Source organism: Sturnus vulgaris, chromosome 22 (assembly GCF_052056855.1).
Source record: "Sturnus vulgaris isolate bStuVul1 chromosome 22, bStuVul1.hap1, whole genome shotgun sequence".
Classification (NCBI taxonomy): domain Eukaryota; kingdom Metazoa; phylum Chordata; class Aves; order Passeriformes; family Sturnidae; genus Sturnus; species Sturnus vulgaris.
Window position 1 is genome coordinate 5,128,433 of NC_142264.1, and position 19,979 is coordinate 5,148,411.

Here is a 19,979-nt window from a genome sequence, read left to right on the forward strand (position 1 = left end):
TAAGGGATGCAGAGATGGAGTACTCAAGGCCAAGGGTGGGGAGACAAAAAGTCTCAGATGAGATTTTTGCCTGGTTTGACGCTGCTTCCGGTGTGCTGGAATTTCCTGCCACCTGCAGTTTGATTGGTTTAAAGTCAGCATTTTCAGGACTTTGAGCTGGCTCGCTTTGAGCTCTGTGGCAGAGAGCTCAGAGAGTCTGAGACTTGGCTGGTTAGCAGGGCTCTTCCATCATAAGGCAGCAGATCTCCCCGCTGGCTGGTGAGCCAAGGAAAATGTCTCCAGCCAGGGGACAGGGTGCTAGGAATCAGGGCTGCAGCCCCATCTTCAGTTCATGGAGTGAAAAAGTTTTCCAGGTAAGGATTGCAGGATCAATGAATCAATGCTTTCCCCGGAAAAACTTTGTATTTTTGTTGGAGGATATATAAGGTCCTCAATATTTCCAAGTGTTTTATGAAATGTTTGGAAATGTGCTGTTCTACATGAGGTGCTGGGCTGGCAGGAGGTTCCTGCTGAAGGTTTCTAACTGAAGAAGAAGAGCTGGGAGACTCACTTTTCCCTACATTCATTTCTACATAATCTTTCCCTGCCTTCTGACTCTGGCTGGATGTTCTCTAATGGCCTGAGTTTTTCTGAGAAGATTTTCCTTTCTTTTTACCCTTTTTCTATACGCCCCTCCCCCTGCCCTGTATGTGTGGTTTTGCTTTGTTTTCTTTCCCTGCTTTAATTTCAGCATCATCTTCCAAGTGCTGCTTATCCTAAACACAGAGATGAGGCAGTGACAGGAAAGGGCTGCCACTCTGACGTATGTTGGGATCTTTAAAGAGTGGTATTGTGGTGGGCTTTATCCAAATACAGAGCCTGGCTAAGCTCTGAGGACTACACTAATGCTGTGGAAATGCTCTGACTCATGGAATGTTCCTTGACCTTTCTGTAATGTGACAGGAGCAATAACACAAAATACCAAAATCTACATTAATGTAGATTGAGCAGACATTGTCTAATCCTAGAAACACCCCGGGAGCCAAGAGCCATCATCCTTCTCTTGCAGGTAGGAAAATTGAGGTTTGCGGATGATGAAAGTTTGGGGGTTTTTTTAACATGGTAGTTCATAGCAAAGGGTTTAACAATTCTGTTTTGTCACTGAAATATTTACTCAAGAGCTTGAACCGTGATTCAGCTTGGACAGGCTTCAAAATCCTTATCTAGGGTACAAAATCACAGAGTCCCTTGGGTCAGTGTGTGGTGCTGTGCTGTGTGAAGAGGGACAGTCCAACGGGGACTTGGATGGAGCTTGGGATCTGAGTGAAATAGAACATTATATACTTGTCGAGTAAATCTGCTATTGGGAAATAATTCCTTTGATCATCTCTGAACCCTTGTGAAATTCTGAGGTACCAAGAGGGTTGGATTTTGTTCTGGTTGCTGTCTCTGAAAAATTCCATTGAGAGGTTCTTCCCTACAACAAGAAAAACGTGTCTGGATGCCCAATCTCAAAGCCCTTTTCCCTGAGCCTAGGCTGCAATCAGAGAGAGAGTCTCATCATGCTGTTCCAGCAGGGTGAACAGGACCAAGCAGAGCTGGGATGCTGAGGTGCTTCAGGCCAGAGCTGTCCCTGGTCTGCACCGGCACAGCTCCTCCCCAGAGCAGCTGGGACCGAGCAGGGGTTGTCAATGCTGCCGGTGCCCTTTGGCTGTGGTGAACGCTGACAGGTCTGCAGAGGGAGACAAATGGGATTTTTAATCTGATCCCGAGGGGTTTGCAGCAGGTGGAGCTACACAGGTCGTGTTAGCTGGTAGGAATGGCAGTGAGAGGCAGGGGAAGGAAGGTGTTTAAGCTTGTGGGTGAGGGAAGCTGCCGTCTCACATTTCTTGCCTACCGTGGGAACTTGCTGGAAATGGAATGTTTTATAGATAAGCACAAGGTGACAATGCTGGCAGAACATTTCTCCGCTCTTTCTGGACTGAGTCCCGGTGCTATAACCTGCTTGATCTTTCACACATCAACTCCATCAAGCAATGCTGGATGGAGATGGTCTTTCTCAGAACAAACACAAGGAATTATTTAAGTGCCTGGCAGCCAAAATAGCTCTGTTCCCCCACAGGCCACGGTGTGTTCCAGAGGCAGAAGGGATGGAGTGGGGCAGCCATTTGGCTTTGGATAGAATCAGAGGTTTATGTTCATAGGAACAGGAGTTGCCAGAACTGCCACAGGCTTTGAAGGGAAGAGTTTTTAAATCTGTACTTGAGTGATCTTCACAGGTATCCATTTCTCAACGGGACTTTTGTATCCTGGACACTCTCCAGTCTCATACTTTGGTGCCCAGAATAAAGAAGTTTAGAAGTAGCTTGGAGAAAATTGCTCTTAAGAGTTTAACTAGTGGTTAACTACTGTTAACTACCAGAGTTGAGACACTGGGGCTCAGGTGGGTGTTTTATGGGCTGCTTTGAGTGTCTGCTGTTGCAGGGCAGGAGGACACAGAAGCTCAGGGTCTGGTTCACCCTCCCTGGAATGTTCGAAAGTCATGTGGATGTGGCACTTGGGGAAGTGGTTTAGTGGTGAACATGGGTGGTTAAGGGTTAGATTTGATGATCCTAGAGGTTTTGTCCAACCTGAATGGTTCTATGATTTCACGATAATGGCAACACCCAAAGCCAGGTGCAGAGAAGCAGCAGTCTCCACTGGACCATGCAAATCCACCTGGGCTGGCAGATGAGGGAGGCATCCTCAGGGCAGGAACTCAGGAAAGCAAAGCAGGGTGTGGACGTTGCTTTACCATTCATCAACCTTGCCTTTTCACCCCTTCTGGCCTCCAGGCTCTGATTTCAAGGCCTGTGTCATGCAAGATTAAGATGAATAATATATTAAATGGTAGGATAGACCCAGTGGATGGGCTATCCATGCTGGCAGTTAGGCTCTGTTTTGACTTGTAAACTAAACATTCCTGGCGCAGACATCCTCTGTGGTTTAGTGATTAGATCTGGGAACTGCATTTGGGGTCAGGTCAAGGTGCTCTCACCCAGCTCCAGAAACACTGGCTTAGTCACATCTTCTGTTCCTAATCCTGTGCTTGTCTCTCCATGACATGAACAAGAGAGGGAGGAGACCCCATAAAAATATTACTATAATGATTATCATAATAATAATTATCATTATCATCATTATTATCCTCATTGTCTCAATTCAGATTTTGTTTCATTTTGGAACTTATTGTCTAAACTTGTAGTTTAGCTTGAATGGTGTGGACAGTGAACTTAGTATGTAAATATCAAACGTTCCCATCATTTATGACAATACATCCACAAGAAAGAGAATTAAACCTTGTGCTGTAGATGCTCACTGATAAGATGGGGACACTGTGAGAGTTAAACTTCACCTGCCTTGATCCTGCCTTTGGTTTTTACTCTTGTTTTTAAAATTGAGCCCAGAACTTGAAATTGCAGAGTGTTCCTGTTTGGCTTGTCTCCAGGAATTTCTGTTTTTGTTCTCCAGGCTGGCTTGGAGCAGAGTAGGTCTCATGTTTGCCTGTGTAGCAATAGTTCTCACTGAAAGAACAAGAAATAATAGGGAAACTTTAGCCCATATTCTATCTTCAATAGAATTCTGTTGTAAATAGTAATTTAGGGATAGAAACGGTGTGAAAGAGATGGAACTTCAGCTGGATGAAATAAGAAGACACCGTGTACACATGGTGTGGGAGGATTCTACAGGAAGAGTAGGGCATGAGTAATGCTGTGTCCTCACTCCAGTCATGGGTTCTGATGTGGTGACTCGCTCGTATCTCATCCAAAGCATAAAGGTGGTGGTGTTATTAACCAGACAGCCACATCCAATGGTTTTGGACCCTTAGGTGAAAGAGGATTTAAAAGGTTTTGGGTTGGACCAGAAGCAGAGGCTGTGTTTGGCTTGGGGTTTAGCAAAGCTAACACCCTGCTCTTGCATCCATCTCCTGTGGAAGAACCATAAACACAGGTCACTAAAATTAGTCTTGCAAGGCAGCTTCTGTCTGGTGCCTCTGCTTTCTCTGCTCCATCTTCAGTTCATGCCCAAGTAAAGACTTCTGCCTGGTTTTAATCGGCTCTAGCAGTTCACTCTGAGGACCAAGTAGGTTCATAAGGGGAAAATGACTCTTTGTTGCTACAATAACTTCCCCATTTGTTCAGAGACGATGGGTCTGGACTCCTTGCAGTGCTGTGGAGGTTATGGAGCAAGGCTGGTACTTCCCAGCTGGTTTCAGGGCCAAGGAAGAGCAGCAGGCAGTGTGCCAGCCAAGGCCAAAGGGCAGCACAGGCTGGAGAGCCTCAGAGGGGATCAGTAATCAGAGAACTGCAGGTACCAGCAGTCAGGTCTCCTGAGCAAGAAGGGATTCGGTGATTTCTGTGGAGACCAGTAAGGCTTCCTGGAAATTCCACCAGGTCTGTCCCTCTCTGTGGTTTGGACATCAGAATGTCATTGCCTGAGGACCTGTTAATTTATGCCTCTAATCTTACTCTGAATGACCTGTAAAGTATCATCTCCATACACATTCCTCAATGTTAAATAAAGGAAGGGATCTAAAACTGTTAGGTTCTTTTTCCAGGAGATATTTTATCTAACTGGACAAAAAATGTACTCTGCTAAAATAAAAGGTTCCCTGCAGGACTCCGGTTTCCAGCAATTGTTAAAATGTGTAGTTGAGAGTTGGGAACCCTGTGGCCAACAGGAAGCTGGAATGAGTTGAAAAGAAGAGAATGTTCTCTGCAAAGAACAATGTTAGGTCCATGCTAACAGCACAGAAAAAGAGGAGATTGGCTGGAGGATACAGAGAGGCCCCAAAGGAGCAGGGATGAGCAGCCAGATCTAATGCTCGATAGTGGTGAAGTGTCCCAGGGCTGTCTTCTATATAACATTGCTGAAATTCCTACACTTTGGGAGTAGCCCCTCTAGAGTATTAAATAACTTGGTCTGGAGTCAGTCTAGACCCCTCAGTGAGGACTTGTGGCATTTAAAAGAAAAATGAGCTTTTAGGGGGTTGAAGGGCGTTTGAAGTGCAAGGGGTTGGCAGTTGGCAGTCATGTGCTGGTCATCTGCTTGCTTCAGCATAGAGGGAAATATGAAAGTATGACTGAGATAATCAAAAGCATGGAGAAATCTCCTTTGAAGAGAGATGAAAGTGAATGGGACTGTAGTAAAGCTGAGTAAGAGGTACTTTCATAGACATGTTTCAAAGGACGAGAATGCTAGGCAAACCTGGGCAAGAGCTGCTGTTCTTCTTAATTCCCCTGTGTATCTGTCTGTGACATGAACAAGAGGGAAAGGAGATCCCATAAAAATATTATTATTAATTTTATTATCATCATCATCTTAATTTAAATTGTGTTTCATTATGGAACTTATTGTTTAAATTGTGTTCCATTATGGAACTTAATTGTCATGAGAAGTAATTTCATTTTAACAGTTTGGACGATGACTTGACGCATGTAATTATCAAACATTACCTTCATGTATGACAAAAAATTTACAAGAAAGAGAATTAAGCCTTGTGATTCAGAGTTTAAGTTAATCTCTGAGTTCTGAAGATTGGATGAATCAGGGTGAACGGGACCAGAGAGCCTCAATCCATTGCTGTCTCCCACAGAGGCACATCCTACCTTGAAACCACAGCGTGTCCCACGGCTGATACAACCCTGCAAGAGCCTCCCTCATGGTTCCTTCCACCACTGAACATTCACACCAACTTCCCCCACTGCAGTAGTGGTGCAGCACAGCTCCTTGCCCCTTCCTGACGTCCAGCTCTCCTTGTGGGACACCTCTAGCCCCGCTAATGTAGCATCCCATAGGCTCTTGTCCCTACAGCCTTTCCACAGCTGGGATCCATCTTCTCTCCTGCTAATGGAGGAACTTGTTCATTCTTGTCTCAGTCAGTGGCACTATTAACAAACTATTAACTGCTGTGCTAAAGAGATGCATTCTGCTGCTTTGTAAAACATTGCAAAACGCTTGTATTCCCCCATGGGGGGGTTCAGAGCTGCATAAACATAGGGTGGAGCAGATTTCTGGGAACATCGTGGACATGAGGATGTAGGTTGAGAACCAGTAGAGTAATCAATACATGGGACCTGCACAGGCTCCTGGACTCCTGCTAATGGATCATTCAGGCAGAGAAGAAAACTTAGGATGGTTAGCCCAAGCATCACTGCCTGTAGAGTAGAGTGGAGAGGTTTTTCTACTTCTTTGCATCATTCAATCCAAATTCTGCTCTGGATAAAGTCAGGTCATACTGCCTGTGTCTTGCTATGAGCAAGAGGCCAACTGAGACAATAGCACAATAGAAAGCTTCCAGGCAAGGTGGCTGTAAATAACACAGCTAAACTGCTCCCTGCTTTCCAGGCTGATTGTGGGGAGGGTGTTTTTAGCATTGTTAGTGAGGGGTGTTTATTAACAACATCAGAATTGAAACCCAGACCACCTTTTTGCCTAAAAGCAAGCCCAAAAGAAATGTTGTTCATGACTCAGTGCAGAAAAAAGGGAAAGTTTTAGGATGTGTCTGGAACAATGACACAATGACTTGACTCATAAAACCTCAAATTACCGAGCAGCTCTGCTTCTGCCTGAGTCAGGTCTTATGGGAAGGAGGTCCTGATCTGCTCTAGGAAGCCCAGTTGCTCCCCAGGACATTGCAAAGTGATAGCACTTAGGAGATCTGTGTGTGCTAAAGAGATCTAGACAACATGACCTATGCAGGAGGGTGGGAGGAAATGCTGCTGTTTAATTTGGGGGTGATGGAGGGCACACAGAGAACTCGGGGGTTTAAAAATAAGCTCTTTGCTTTGCAAAACTTTGTGGTGGGTGAAGCTCTGTGGCAAAGCCATGAATGAAGGCTCTCCTTGGAGCTGGTTTCACCAGGATGGTGTAGCCACTCTCAGCTTGGGTCAGGGACAGGCAATGATGTGCTGACCTTTCCATTCCCTCTTGTCCTGTGAGAACTTGAAAATGCCTATCTGGTGAAAGCAGGGCTTAAAAGACTTCAAAATTGACAAGCTCTGCGACCTGTTCTTGCTGAGTTGCAAGGCAGGGTTAACAGCCCAGGAAATAAGAGCTTTGTTTTCTACTTTCCACCTTGAAGCTGCGCATTGCTGTTGAATGTCAGGTCTCCATAAGGCTGGAATCAGAGAACACATTTGCTTCCTCTCCCAGCCCTGTTAGTGAGCCAGGGCTCTTAATGCTGTGATTCCCATGCCCTGATTCCCATCTCTCCACAACCCAGCATGTGAAGGCCGGACCATGCTGCATCCTTTACCTTTGCTCTTGTTTATGAGCACCCCACCAAGGAATCTGCATCTACATTATAGTTTTGCAAATGCTTGAAGTCTAGGAAATGTTTCCAAATTCTGACATTTTTGGCAGTAATTTGTTCCTCTACTCTCCCAGTCTGGCAGGGAAACCCCCTCTTTTTGGGCAGCAACACAAGTGGTTTCTGCCTGTTGTTTACAGCTGATGGGATCTGGTTCTTGGGAAGCAAAACACATCACGAGACACTGAGGTGTGGCTGAGGGAGAGAGGGAGAGAGACACGGCTTCCCCACACCCCATCTCCCAACTTTACCTGGTATCAGCAGTGGCAGGTGCAGCTCTCCCCAAAGCCAGCAATTAAACCAGCTGAGACAGAGGGAGAGAGCAGGAGAGAGGAGAAATAACTTCCCTCAGCCCCTCTCCCAGCGGGGTTTCATCCCTGAAGGCACAGAGCAGCATAGCCAAGGAATTATTTCCTCTAAGAGAAAGCCCAGGCATGAATCCATGTGAGGCTCAGAATAAGAGAAAATAATCTACTTCCCACACACCCATAGCCTGATGGTCTCTCTTGTAGTGTCTCTGCAGTGTCACAGCAGCAGAGGACACAGTGACTCCTCTGCAGCCAGGGTGGGTATGACAGTTTGGGGCAGGAGAGAGGCCGGGAGCAGGGCAGCAGCCCTGGAGCAGGCAGAAAAGGATGGTGGATGGAACTGCAGGAAAAAGGCAGGAGGACGTGCCACTGCCTCTCACTTTGGCCCTGGGCCTATTCCCTGGGACTGGCTGAGAAACAACAACTTCCCTGCTCTGCCTGAGACTCAGAGCCACCACACGCCTGCCCCTTCCCTGGGCCTCTCCTGATGGCTTTCTCCTGCTGCAGGCATCTGCTCTTCTGAGTGTGAAGGACAATTTAGGAGAGTCTGATCGTACATTCCTCATGCCTGAGGCATCTCAGAGAGCTGCAGCCAGTACTGTCACTTTTAAAATGCAAACCAGACAAAATCTGCCTGAGTTTGCTAAAGGCTGAAGCATCCCAGTTGTTTCCTGAGATGCTGTGTTCTCCTCTGCCTGGTTTTTGGTGGGAGGGGGGTCACAGAGGTGGCTTCTGTGAGAAGGTGTGAGAAGCTTCCTCTGATGGTTCTGAAGATGGACATGCTGCTGGCCAAGGCTGGGCAAATTAGAGATGATGGTAACACTTCTGTGATAACATATTTAAGAAGAAAATCAAAGCAAAATGAGGGACACAGTTTTTTCTAGCCAGAGAAGAGGAGGATGTGAGAACATGTGAGGGAAACAACATGGAGACACCAAGGTCAGTGGAGAAGGAGAGGGAGGAGGTGCTTCAGGTGCTGGAGGTGAGATTCCACTGCAGTCTGTGGTGATGACCACGGTGAAGCAGCTGTGCCCCTGCAGCCATGGGGATCCATGAAGGATGCAGAGATCCACTCACAGCCAGTGGGGGAGATGCCCATGCCAGAGGAAGTGGATGCCTGGAGGAGGCTGTGATCCAGTGTGAGATCTGGTAGAGAGAGGGGCCTCTGTTCCCAGGCTGGAGCAGTCTGTCCTTGGAGGACTGTACCCCAAGAAAGAGTGACCCACATTGCAGCAGTTTTGGGAGGACTGCTGCTCGTGAGAGTGGACCCACATTAGAGGAGTTCACAGAGAACTATATTCCATGGGAGGGACTCCATGGTCTCACAGGGGAACAGCTTCTCTCCCTGAGCAGTGGAAGAAAATCTTGGGTGATGAACTGACCAAAACTCCCATGGCCTGTCTTTCCACACTGTCAGTGGGAAGGAGGGAAGAAAAAGTGCTTTTAGGGGCTTATTTTATTTCTCATTATTCTCTTCTGATTTTGTTAGGAATAAATTCACTTTGTACCTCTAAGCCGAACTTATTTTACCTTTGGAATGTTTTCTCTCAGTCTATCTCAACTCATGAAGCCTTCATTAATTTTCTCTCTCCTCTGCTCAGCTGTGGTAGGGGAGGGCAAGTGGGCGACTTTTATGAGTGCCTAGCATTTGGCCAGTGTCAAACCACAATAGATGTTAATGCTGGAGATGCTGGTGGTTCCAGTGCTTACTGATTTTGCAGTATCCTCTGTGTCCTGCTCGCTGAAACAAGCATGAGGAGCCCAGGAGTCTGGGGATAGGGAGCTGCAGGTGAAGCAAGAGGATTTCACAGATCCATGGAAGGTGCGTCATGGTAGTGGGAGCTTTTGTGCAGACTGAGAACGCAGGTGGAGCACCCTTCTCACTAATAAACAGCGAAAACACTCATGCCTTTACTTGAAAACTCATCGTGTTTGATGAGCCAGCACAGCACAGCCTCCCTTGGCAGCTGGGTTTCTCAGGATGGGCGCAGGAGATCACTGGTGTGTGTAGGCTCCAAGGCTTTGTGCTGGGAGCAGCAGGAAGAAATGGCAGAGAAGAAGGGCCCCAGTGTTGCACGGTAGCACTGGAACAAGCTGAGAATGTAGCTCAGCTCCTGGGCTGAGCTGTGGGCCCAGGGCAAACAAAATCCCAGCTGGGCTCTGCACCTTTTCCACCAGCATGTGGAAGCATGCTGGAGAAGTGCCACCCACCTGCCTCTCTCCTCCAGCCTGGAGCAGGCTCTTTGCTTAACCCCAGCTGTGGGGAAAGAATCTGAGCTGTAATTGCTCCAAGTGTCGGCTTCCCTTTGGGATCAGGGTGGAGCCCAGGCTGTGCCACACCAGCGGACATGCCAGTGCTCCACTGAACCAACTGAACCAATCCTCTCCTTTTGCTGCCACCAGGAAATTCCCCAGCATAACAAGAGTGGAAAAATGTAGTCACAACACTGTAGCGTAATTCAGCTGGTCAAATAAATAACCTGTATGGGAATTGAGGGTAATTTTTATTCCATAATTTTACCAAAGCAGAATTGCTTTTACAGGCTTTTATTTTTAAGTACTTTTCCTGAGCACCTCCCATGAAGTTTTCATTCCTTCTGCCTCCTACAGTTGAGTTCCTCCTCCAGCAAAATGCTGCATTTTTTCCCTACAGCTCCTAAGGTCAGTCTAACCTGACAACCTAATCTTTCAAAACCTCACATGGATTTTTATTAATAATTTCTCAGAAAAAGCAGTGTTTTTGGCTAGCTATGTTTGGTTTAGGTAGATCTTGTCCTGGATTGAGACCTCTGGTGCTCAAGGTTTTAAGGCTTGACTTGTAGTTTAAAGACATACTGCCATTAGGACCTGGTCTTCTTCAGGCAAGGGTTCTGTCCTGGCAGGATGTGATCTGTGGAGGAGGATCAAACTATTAATATTAACAGCCTGCTTCCGCATGGCTTAATGGGATGGTTGAACACGCTTCCGGCAGCTGCATTGCCTTGGGTCTCAAAAGCCAGGAAGGTGCAAGAGTGGATGTGTTCTACCCAGCACGAGACCCCTGAGCCTGGTAAACTGGAAAGGACCTGGGATCCCAGGAGCATTACACTGCCTTTGCAGTCATCTTCTGCTCCTCATCCCCATCCATAACCCTCCCCTCTGGAGCTCCACTCTGTGTAACAGTGAAAGGGGTATGAAATGCATAAACACACAGAAAAAAAACCACTTTAAAAATTAACACATCCACACCTGAGTTTGCCCCGAGGGCTTATCCCTAAACAAGGTATGCTTCCTGATCTCTCCATTCAATGTAAATTTGTGCCAGTTGCTTGTGCAAATTGTCCAAGGCTCCTTGCCAGTGTTTGAACTATGCCAAAGAGGAGAAGTCTGGCTGGCTGGCAGGAGGAGTCCTGGCTTGTCTGCAGGTGCATATTCCTGCTGCTCAGCGAGGTGTTGTCTGCCTTGGGAGAGGAAGAAGGTGCATGAAGGAAAAAGGTCTCACTGCCGAAGATCCCGTGGACTGGATCGTCAGCTGGTAAAAACTGGAGCTGCTGGATGGAGGGTGTGATGTGTTGGTGAAGGGTCTGGCTGCCTGCCCTCTCCCAGGCTCCTGGGAGAAGGGGCTGCTGGAGAATGTCTCATCCATGCTGTGGGGCTGGTCTGGCCCTGCATAACCCCAGTCCTTGGGCGCCGAGGTCTTCTCTGCTATGGGTTGAATCCTATCACCAGCTGTGGAGAAGAGGGATGGGAGGGAGCAGTGTCTGGGATGTGGCTTTGCCACTGTCTACTTATACTTGGCATTAAGATGTTTATAATACTGTGCTGAGCTCCAGGGATACGTTTGTGGGTAGTTTGCTGGTGAACACCCCAGCTCTTACCACAGAGTCTGAATCCACATGGCTGCTGCGTGTGCTGGTGTCCCTGCTCCCACCCCCAGGAAAGCAGCCTGCCAGAGGCCACAGAGCTCCACACTGGGCTGTTCCAGGACTTGTTCTGCAGCCTCCCCGACGCCAGGGTGGTGGTGACCAGCTGCAAGTACCTCCCCCTTAAAACCAAGTGCTTGAGGTTTTAAAAGACTCTCTGCACTGCTGAAAAAACCTTGCTATAACGCCCCAAGCCATGTGCATGAATAGTCTGTGAACTACAGGTCTGCTTATATTCAAAAGAGCCAGCTGGGTTCAGGAATAGCACAATGTATTGGATGTAACATATATGGTTCTTTTGGATTGCCCATGATAAATGCCTGAACTGCAGGGTGGCTTTATAGAGCATTAACAAAACAATGACAATCACAATGTTAATTTCCAGGTTAACACTCAGCATATCTGAGACTTACCAAAAGATGATTCTAGTGGGGTGGGAGAGGCGGGCAAATCTGTCAAACTGTTCCTGGAATTTCAAGTAAAATTCTTGTCTGCCAGTTAGATATGAAACTGGGAGCCTTTTACACCTTATTAACCACTATAGTGCAAGGTGCTGCCAACTGTGATCAAATCTTCCGTTATTTGTGGGTGTGTTGTACAGAATATTTCTTGGTAGAAGGTTTTGGTTTGTCAAAACTTTTCTGGGTAACGTGACCTGCACTCCATATTTGCCCCCATGCCATGGCAACACAAACCACAGGAGCTACATCCAGTTTCTATGCTTGCACTGTGGGTCCCGTTGCACGTCCGGCTTTGCATGTTCTTCACTGCTTTGTGCTTCCACCTGCACACTTGGATGTCATGGGGTTGAGCCAGCGCACTGCATGGAGCAGTGGAGTGTCTTTGGGTTTGCAGCACTAGGGCAGAACGGCCATGAGGAAGATCCAGAGGCAAATGCAAAGAATTTTCTATTTTCCTGAAATAAGTATTTAAGTATTTTCCTTTCTTTTTTTTTTTCTTTTTTTCTTTTTTCTCTGTTAAGGAAGTGAACACTAAATCCAGCCCTTTCATTCTAATAAACTTGGAGAGCTCCTGCCAGCCCCAACGCCTCTGGCTCCCTGAGGTTTGCTGCTGCTAGCACTGGGGGAGCTGCCTGCAGCGGCTGAGATCCCACTCTTTATTCCTCAACGTGTGATGGCTGAGGAAAAACCAGCTCCAAATTCACATGGCACTTCTAGACCAAGGACAAAATTCCATCTGGGTGCCTTGATTCATCCTCTTGGAGAAAACCAGGAGAGGTGACTTTGGGGCGGGCAGGCAGCTCTTCAGTTCTTGCCGTTTTGGGGCTTTGCGGTCCAAGACACGCCTGGTTTGGTTCCAGGTTCCAGGCTGGTCATTCCCGGGGCTCCCCTCCCAGCCAGGGGTGCGGGGGCAGCCCAGGCTGCCGGGTGGTGGGCGCTGGTGGGCCAAGGGACAGCTCTGTCCCCTGTCCATCCCCCGGCAGGTGGATCTGTAGGAAAGGCTTGGCTGCCTCTGTCATGGGAGTGAATGCTCAGCCAGCACTGGGCGGGACGGGAAGCGCGGCCCGGGAGGAGTGGGCTCCAGTACAGGGCTGGAGGCGGCTGGGGCAGGCGCTCACCTTCTCCCTAACTCCTCCTGCCACGGCTGAAGAGCTGCGCTGTGCGGGTGAGCAGTGCCCGGCCGGGCGAGGGATGCTCGGTGCGGCTCGGGGCACACGCGGGGAGCTGGGACGGGGTCGGGCTGCGCTGCTTGAAGGAGGTCGGAGGTTAAGCTGAGAGCCAGCCCTCCCCTCCCGAGGGTGATGTCCCCTGGCTGGGGGCAGCTCCTCCGCGGGGAGCTGCTGGTGCCAGGGTGTGAGGAGCACTGGAAGCCTGTTCCATGTGCTGGCTGGGGTTTCCTTTCTGTCCCGGCAGCCTGGCGGGGGGTACAGGGGCTGCGGGCTTTCGGTAGAAATTGAGAGGATTTGTGTTGTGTTTAAACGCAGCTGTTCCTGCCTCTCTCCTGCGGAGCTCTCTGGCAGCCCAAGATCTCCCCTGGCTTTGGGTGCTGAAGCGACTGAGCAGCACGTTCTGCCAAAATGATGGAAAATAAAGTGTTCCTGTCATTCACGTTCTACAGCACAATTTTGATTTTAAAAATGTATGTCGTTGCCATCATTACGGGTCAAGTGAGACTCAGAAAGAAGGTAAGATCCAGTTTCGTTTTCCCTCTCCTCCCTTTCTAGTCCTTTGCTTGGGTTTCTGTGGCTTTTCTTTCTTGTTTTATTCCTCTAAAGTTCAACAAAAATTTCCTGAAGCAAGCTGAGTTTTCTTTGACTTCAGTTGAAAGCAAAACTTGTTTCATAGCTGCAGCAGATAAATATCTCACTTCTCTTTGACCCTTTTTGTTTGTTTCTACCATCTGTAGCTTGATGTTTATAATTTTGGAAACCTAATCTAAATAATAATCAGATCCAAAATGCCAAGCAGGTGAGATGCTTCTAGAAAGAGTCTGTTTACAGTTAATTTGCAGAGTCTGGGGAAAAAAAAGGAGAAGAAAAAAAAATGTTTAAGAAGAAATCTTTGCAATGGTCTTTTTTCTTGCAATTTAGCAGAAAGCTTTTGAGCTTTTGGAGGCTGACTGGCTATAGGAGTGTTCCAGGAGAGCAGCAAGTCCTGGGGAATAAAACAATAGCTGGAGGAAATGATTCTTGATCAGGGGGGAAAATACAGGGAGGCCCAGCTGCCAGGAGTTGGGGCCAACCGGACTTTTATTACCCTCACCCCAATTCCAGGTAAAACTCAGCTTTCTGTAAAATCTGTTTTAAAGTATTTGAGGAGTTTCTGACTGCATCAGTAGAGTGGGAAGGAGACATTTCAGCTCTCTCATAGAAAACAAATGCCCTGTGCTGTGGCATCATTGTAACTGATGAATTGTCTTCTTCCCTTGTGATTTTAAATGATGCTCCAGCCCTGGGAGAGTTTGGGCTTTAACATAATTAAAGAAAGCACCAGGGCCCTTTCCAGGCTGGAAAATGAAGCTGTCATATGTAACCAGGTCCCTGAGAAACAGCTTCTGAGCATAGGTGGGGAGCTTGTGCAAATCATTCTTATTTTTAACTTTATCAGTGTAGGATCCCATTTTCCCATGGGAAAGCCACACAGTGCCACTGCCAGAAAACCAGCCAGGGAATATTCTCTAATCTGTCAGTCCTGGTTATCTTTTGGAGGCTGCATTATGTCTTCAAGCTCTCTGCCAGCAGTGATCTTGCTGGCTGGCAAAGTCTCCTCTAAATGGGTTTCATGGGAAGAAGTGGAGGGGTGAGGTGGGAGCTCCCTTGAAACCCTCAGATTTGGGACCTGCTCAGCAGGCAGCATTGGGTTTTTTGGAGAACAAGGAAAACTCCTAGGGAGGTGCAGGGTTTAACCCCCAGGACGGTGTGCACAGAAGTGCAGTGATCCTCATTTTAATGAAGAGTGGTAACAAATTGGGGCAGATAAAAATCCCCACAGAACTTCAAGATTAGGGGCGCAAAGCTTCTACCTGTGAGGTTCCTGAGGACTGTAAGCCCCTGGGGCCTCTCTCTTGCAGGCATTTGCAAACCCGGAGGACGCCCTGCGCAATGGGGGGTTGCAGTTCTGCCGCGAGGACCCGGACGTGGAGCGGTGCCGCAGGTGAGCAGTGCCACCATTCCCGGTGCCACCATTCCCGGTGCCAACATTCCCTCTGCACCAGCTGCTGGCAAAGAAGTGGGAAGCTGAAGGGCTCGTTAATCAAGTAATACTCTGCTGTGGGACCCTAAAGCAGTTTAATCTTTAACAGGAGCATGGTGTGCACTGGAGGAAGGGCAAGACAAGGATCCGGGTTTGTGTTCAACATCCAGCTCTGAATAACTCTTTTCTAGGTGCTAAAAGTCCCACAGGCTCTCATCCCGTACCCCACTCAAAGGCTCTTTTTGTCCTGCTCCAACAGGACCCCAGATCCCTGCACAGCTTGGACAGGTGACTGCTCCCAGTGCTGTAGGCAGCTGTCCTTTTCGGGATCTGGGAAGAGGCTGAACAGGATTGCAATAACTTTTGCCTCTCTGATTGGGCAAACTCTGAATGTTACACCTCTTCTGTGAGAATCACAGTTGCTCAGAGGTAAAACATGGAGTTGTTCAGCCCTAGGCTTGATTTGCTGTTCCCCTTACTGAAGGAGGTGCTCCAGGCACTAGGCTGGATTGCTGGTGATGTGCAGGAAAGGGACTGGAGCTGTGCCCTGCTCTCCTCTAGCCCTGGGCTGCATGTGGGGACCTCATTGCTCATGTCCCACTGCCTCCAGCATTTGCTTTAGAAAATATCCAATGCCACCTAATTGCTGGGCTGCCAGGGAGAGGAGAAGGATGAAAAATGAGCCATTTCCTTCCCACCAAAAAGAAAATAATAGCAGAAATAGTAATCACAATCTTCTTTTGATTAGTCAGAATAAACAATCTTCCATAAAAATAAATAACTGGAGCTGCAGCAAAATCTGGGACAGCCTGGGATCTGACTTTGGCAGCTAAAGCTCTCAGAGTCCATCCTTGCTGTTCTATTTGCAGCCCTGGAGAAGACACATTCAATCCAAGGTGTTTCCCCAGAGCAAGGGCAACGTCAGCTTTTCATCTCAGACTGTATCTGGAGAGGAGCAGAGCCAGGGTCTGTGCAGGGCAGGGACAGAACAGGGAAGGACATTTACCCCCTGGCTGCCTCTCAGCTCTCTCCTTTCTCTTCCTTCTTCTTCCATTTGTCCTTCCAGCCCTGCTGAATCCCCAAGTCCTTGGGGTTTGTTCAGAGAATATGCCTGGGGGAGGAGGGACCTAACCCACCCTCATGGCACGAGCAGATGCTGTTTCAGTAGTGCTGTGGGTGGTGGCAGTGATGCTGTGACACCCGGGCAGGTTCATGTTCAGCTGGAGCACAGGGTTTGGCCCCGTCAGTGCTGATGTGTCACCACATGGCCACAGTGTCCCCTCCAGCCATACTGTGGCACCTACCCAAGTGCTGCAGGCACGGTGTGGGGGTCGTTGGGCCCCTCCTCCCCAATCCCCTTTGGATACATTTATGGAGAGAGGTGAAACCACAAACCTTCTCATCCTGAGAGTTTCTCCACTGGAGAAGCTGTGGTCTGGAACTGCCTTTTGTTGTTTAGCATGGCCACATCTGGGGCCATGCCGTGCTGGCACCACACCAGTTTGGAGCTCTTCACAGGATCTGTGTTTTGCTTTGTTTATTTGAATGCTCCAACCCTCGAGCTGTCATCTGCCGTGTCAAAGGCGTCCCAGTCATGGAGAGAAAGTTTCAGGAGCTCAGCATCCCAAGGGAGAGACACAGAGTGTGAAATTCTCCTGCCTCTATGTAAGGGAGAACTGATGCTTTTGGGGGCTGTGTCTGCCCCATCCAATGGGGGAGACACTCAGCAACACCTAGGGATGCATACTCTGGCTAGAAGAAATGAGAGAAAACAGGGAATTCCAGTGGGAAGGAACAACCTTATCTCGTTTTTCAGGGCCCACCGTAATGACATGGAGAACATCTTCCCCTTCCTCTTCCTTGGAGCCGTCTACTCCCTGCTGGATCCCAGTCCCACAGTGGCCAGGATCCACTTCCTCATCTTCTGTGTAGGACGGATCATCCACACCATTGCCTATCTCCTGCGCCTCAGGGCACCCACACGCTCCCTGGCCTACAGTGTGGCCCAGCTGCCCTGCTTCTCCATGGCCCTGCAGATCCTCCTGGCCACCACCCCATACTGGTAACAACCAGAGAGACCAACCACCCAAACCCCCTCATCCTGGATCTGCTGGTCCCCCCGTGAGTGGGAGAGTGTGTGCGTGTGCGTGTGAGAGAGATGTCACCAGGGAGGTCACCTGCACCCTGAGGATGTTCAGTGCAGCCTTGATGAAATTCCACTGCCATCAGAATATGTCAGAGAAGTCATGAGAGAGAAGGGACATGCAGGAAGAGGATGTGGAGGCAGGTTTCTCTCTTTCCTGCTGAGCATGAGAGGTGGAAAGTACATGGACTACCCCTCAAGGAAGGGGTGATTGAAGGAAAGGTTTTCTGTGTTTGGAGCTGTGACAGGGAAGATGTGCCTTGTCCTCCTGGTCATGAATATCCCATGAATCAGGCAGGGAAAATCATGGGGGTCCCACAGCCTCTTAGTCAGCAGATGTGGTTGGTAGCAGAGGTTATAAAGCAGCCATCCTTCTCCTGCCCAGCCACGTGCATCTGTGAGAATGTGAGTCCCTTAGGACTTAGTCCCTTAGGTTCCCTCCTCACCAAGGAGGACAGGAGGCAGGTGACTTCCAGGCAGTGAAACAGGGAATTCAAAATCTCAGGGGTGATGTTGGAAAGCCATTGAAGCATTCAGTGCTCCCAGTGCCACCTCCTCTCACGCCACAGGACACAGCTCCCTGGCAGGAGCCTGACTGCAGGCAGGACCCTGCTAGCTCCTGGCAGCTCCCAGCCAGCAGCAGCTGTGGCTTTTCCAGCTCAGCCCCAGCACAGCAGGATGCAGAGCGACATGCCTGGAGAAGCCAGCAGGAATCCTTTACCCTGGACACAGAGCCTGGATACATTTGCTGGACACAGTTCTGGGACTTCTGGAAAGTCTAAAATGCTGGCACGAAACAGGTTTACAGACAGAGTTTTCTCCCAAAGGGCGTCTAGTCCACATGCCACTAATACCTGTAAATGTCCCCAGGGCGTCAGACTGAGTTTCTCCCCCTCTGTAGCCTTTCTCTGGTTGCAGAATGGCCGTTGCTATTTGGGAAATGTGCTGTGATCGCCTTAGGGGTGTTTTCTTTCAGCTGTTCCCTGCTGTCCACTACTGCCACGCCATTCACAGCCTGGACCAGCTGATGTTTGCAGAAAGATCTGGAAATGAGCAGAGGGGCTTTGAAGGGAGTATTGCTCTCTGCAGTGTCACCCAAAAGTGTCTTGTTGGAGAGGAGAGGCCGGGACCAGGGTATTGCATGGTGACAAAGGTCCACGAGCTCCTCTGCCACACAGCTGTCCCCAGGTGCCAGGGGCTGCTCCCAGCAGCAGCAAGGGAGCATCCCTCTGGAGGAGAAGGCAGGAGGAAACCTCTGCTCTTCAGTGCCTCCTCCCTCCTCTGAGGGCAACACAGAATCTGAATAACATCACAGGGGCAAGCCAGAATGAGTAGAAAATAAATTCCCCTTCCACCTGTAAGGCTGTCCTCTTGATTCTGCTCTCCTCAGAGATGCTCTTGCTGAGACCTCACTGGGGAGAACACCTGCTCAGACTGATGTTCAGCCTTTGCTCAGCTCGGGTAGAAGTTTCTGTACCAGTAACTCAATCCCAGTGCTGTTGTGGCCTCAGGCTGAGCTGTGTGGTGAAGTTTGAAGTGGAATTCTTCGCTCTCTCACTTCAAGGAAGGTGGGCAGGATTGCAGGTTCAGCAATTCACTCGTGGCCACTTCTCCTTCACACAGATGCCTGGGTAACACAGACCCTTCTTCACAAGTCTTTTCTGCCTCACATGATGCAAAAGATCTTGAACTCCTGTATGTTTCTCTGCTGCTGCACATGCATCCTGGTGGCAGGAAGCAAACATTCCCAATAAAAACAAATCATTGTGCTCTGATACATCCTTCCTTCAGGAGCAGCAGATGCAGCTGGGTCCAGCCCCAGCAGGATTGATCCTCAGCAAGATGTGAAACCCCACTGTAGAGCCTGGAGTGCCCTGGGACTTCTAGAGAGAATCCCTTTCCCCTACACTCACCTGTCCTGCAGAGGAACCTCTTTTCCAGGTGTGCATTATTTGTGCTGATCCTTTAAATTCAGCAGAGCTGGGAATTACAAGCAGTTCTGCTCACTTTTCCTTCCCTGAATAGCAAGTTGTTACAAAGCTTGGTGATCACACAAAAATCCTGGAGGGCTGGAGAAGCTCAGGTAAGATGTGGTTGCTCTTCTTTCTGTTCTTAGGACTCATAAAGGAGCAGCTTGTATTTTCCAAGATAAGTAGCCCCTTTTTTTTTTGCACGAGGTTGCCAGGCAACAAATGCTTCACTTCTCTGGTTTTCCTGTATTTTCTTAAGTTGTTGGTGGCTGGGAGGTGCTGCTGCCCAGTCTGTGTGTTGTGTTAGTTTCATAAAATGGCTCCACTTAGTTGTTTTCTTTCCCTGTTTGTTTTCAAATGAGAAAAGCAGTGGTTTTATAAAATGGACTCTCTCCAGTACATGTTGCTGTGGTTGGAGATGTGGCTAGGATGGAGATTTTGGCATGGGAAGGAAGAAGGGAGGATTCAGAACCCCCTTCCAACCCCCAGATCTGCCAGCTGCTTCAGCCTCTTCGCGGCTGCCTGTCCAGTGCCCGAGGCTGATGCCCTGCTCAGGGAAGCTGAGGTTACATGCAAAGCTCTGCTTTCTTCTTTTTTATTAAAAAAAAAAAAAAATAAACTGCTTACTGGCTGCAGGGAAAAGCTTGGGAATGTGAACTCTCCTGGCTCAAAG

General features: G+C 48.7%; 1 protein-coding gene across 3 annotated transcripts; it reads left to right on the top strand.

The window, feature by feature from the left end:
- The first annotated feature begins 143 nt into the window (after positions 1-143).
- PTGES (prostaglandin E synthase) lies at positions 144-19,111 on the top strand. 3 transcript variants are annotated; one of them, XM_014873297.2, is made up of 4 exons: positions 144-353; positions 13,486-13,686; positions 15,072-15,154; positions 17,010-19,111. In XM_014873297.2, exons 2-4 carry the CDS (start codon positions 13,579-13,581, stop codon positions 17,257-17,259), a joined length of 441 nt encoding a protein of 146 aa, XP_014728783.2. In that variant the 5' UTR covers positions 144-353; positions 13,486-13,578; the 3' UTR covers positions 17,260-19,111. The 3 variants fall into 3 exon arrangements, with proteins under 3 accessions (XP_014728783.2, XP_014728782.2, XP_088033840.1); XM_014873296.2 differs by lacking the exon at positions 144-353 and adding an exon at positions 12,985-13,166; XM_088177714.1 differs by lacking the exon at positions 144-353 and adding an exon at positions 13,136-13,199.
- The last annotated feature ends 868 nt before the right edge of the window (positions 19,112-19,979 follow it).

Excerpts from the sequence above, each read along its gene's own strand:
- PTGES (XM_014873297.2), top strand. The coding sequence starts at position 13,579 with ATGATGGAAAATAAAGTGTTCCTGTCATTCACGTTCTACAGCACAATT. Across the intron at positions 13,687-15,071 it reads AAGTGAGACTCAGAAAGAAG|GCATTTGCAAACCCGGAGGA; the intron begins GTAAGATCCAGT and ends TCTCTCTTGCAG. Across the intron at positions 15,155-17,009 it reads GACGTGGAGCGGTGCCGCAG|GGCCCACCGTAATGACATGG; the intron begins GTGAGCAGTGCC and ends CTCGTTTTTCAG.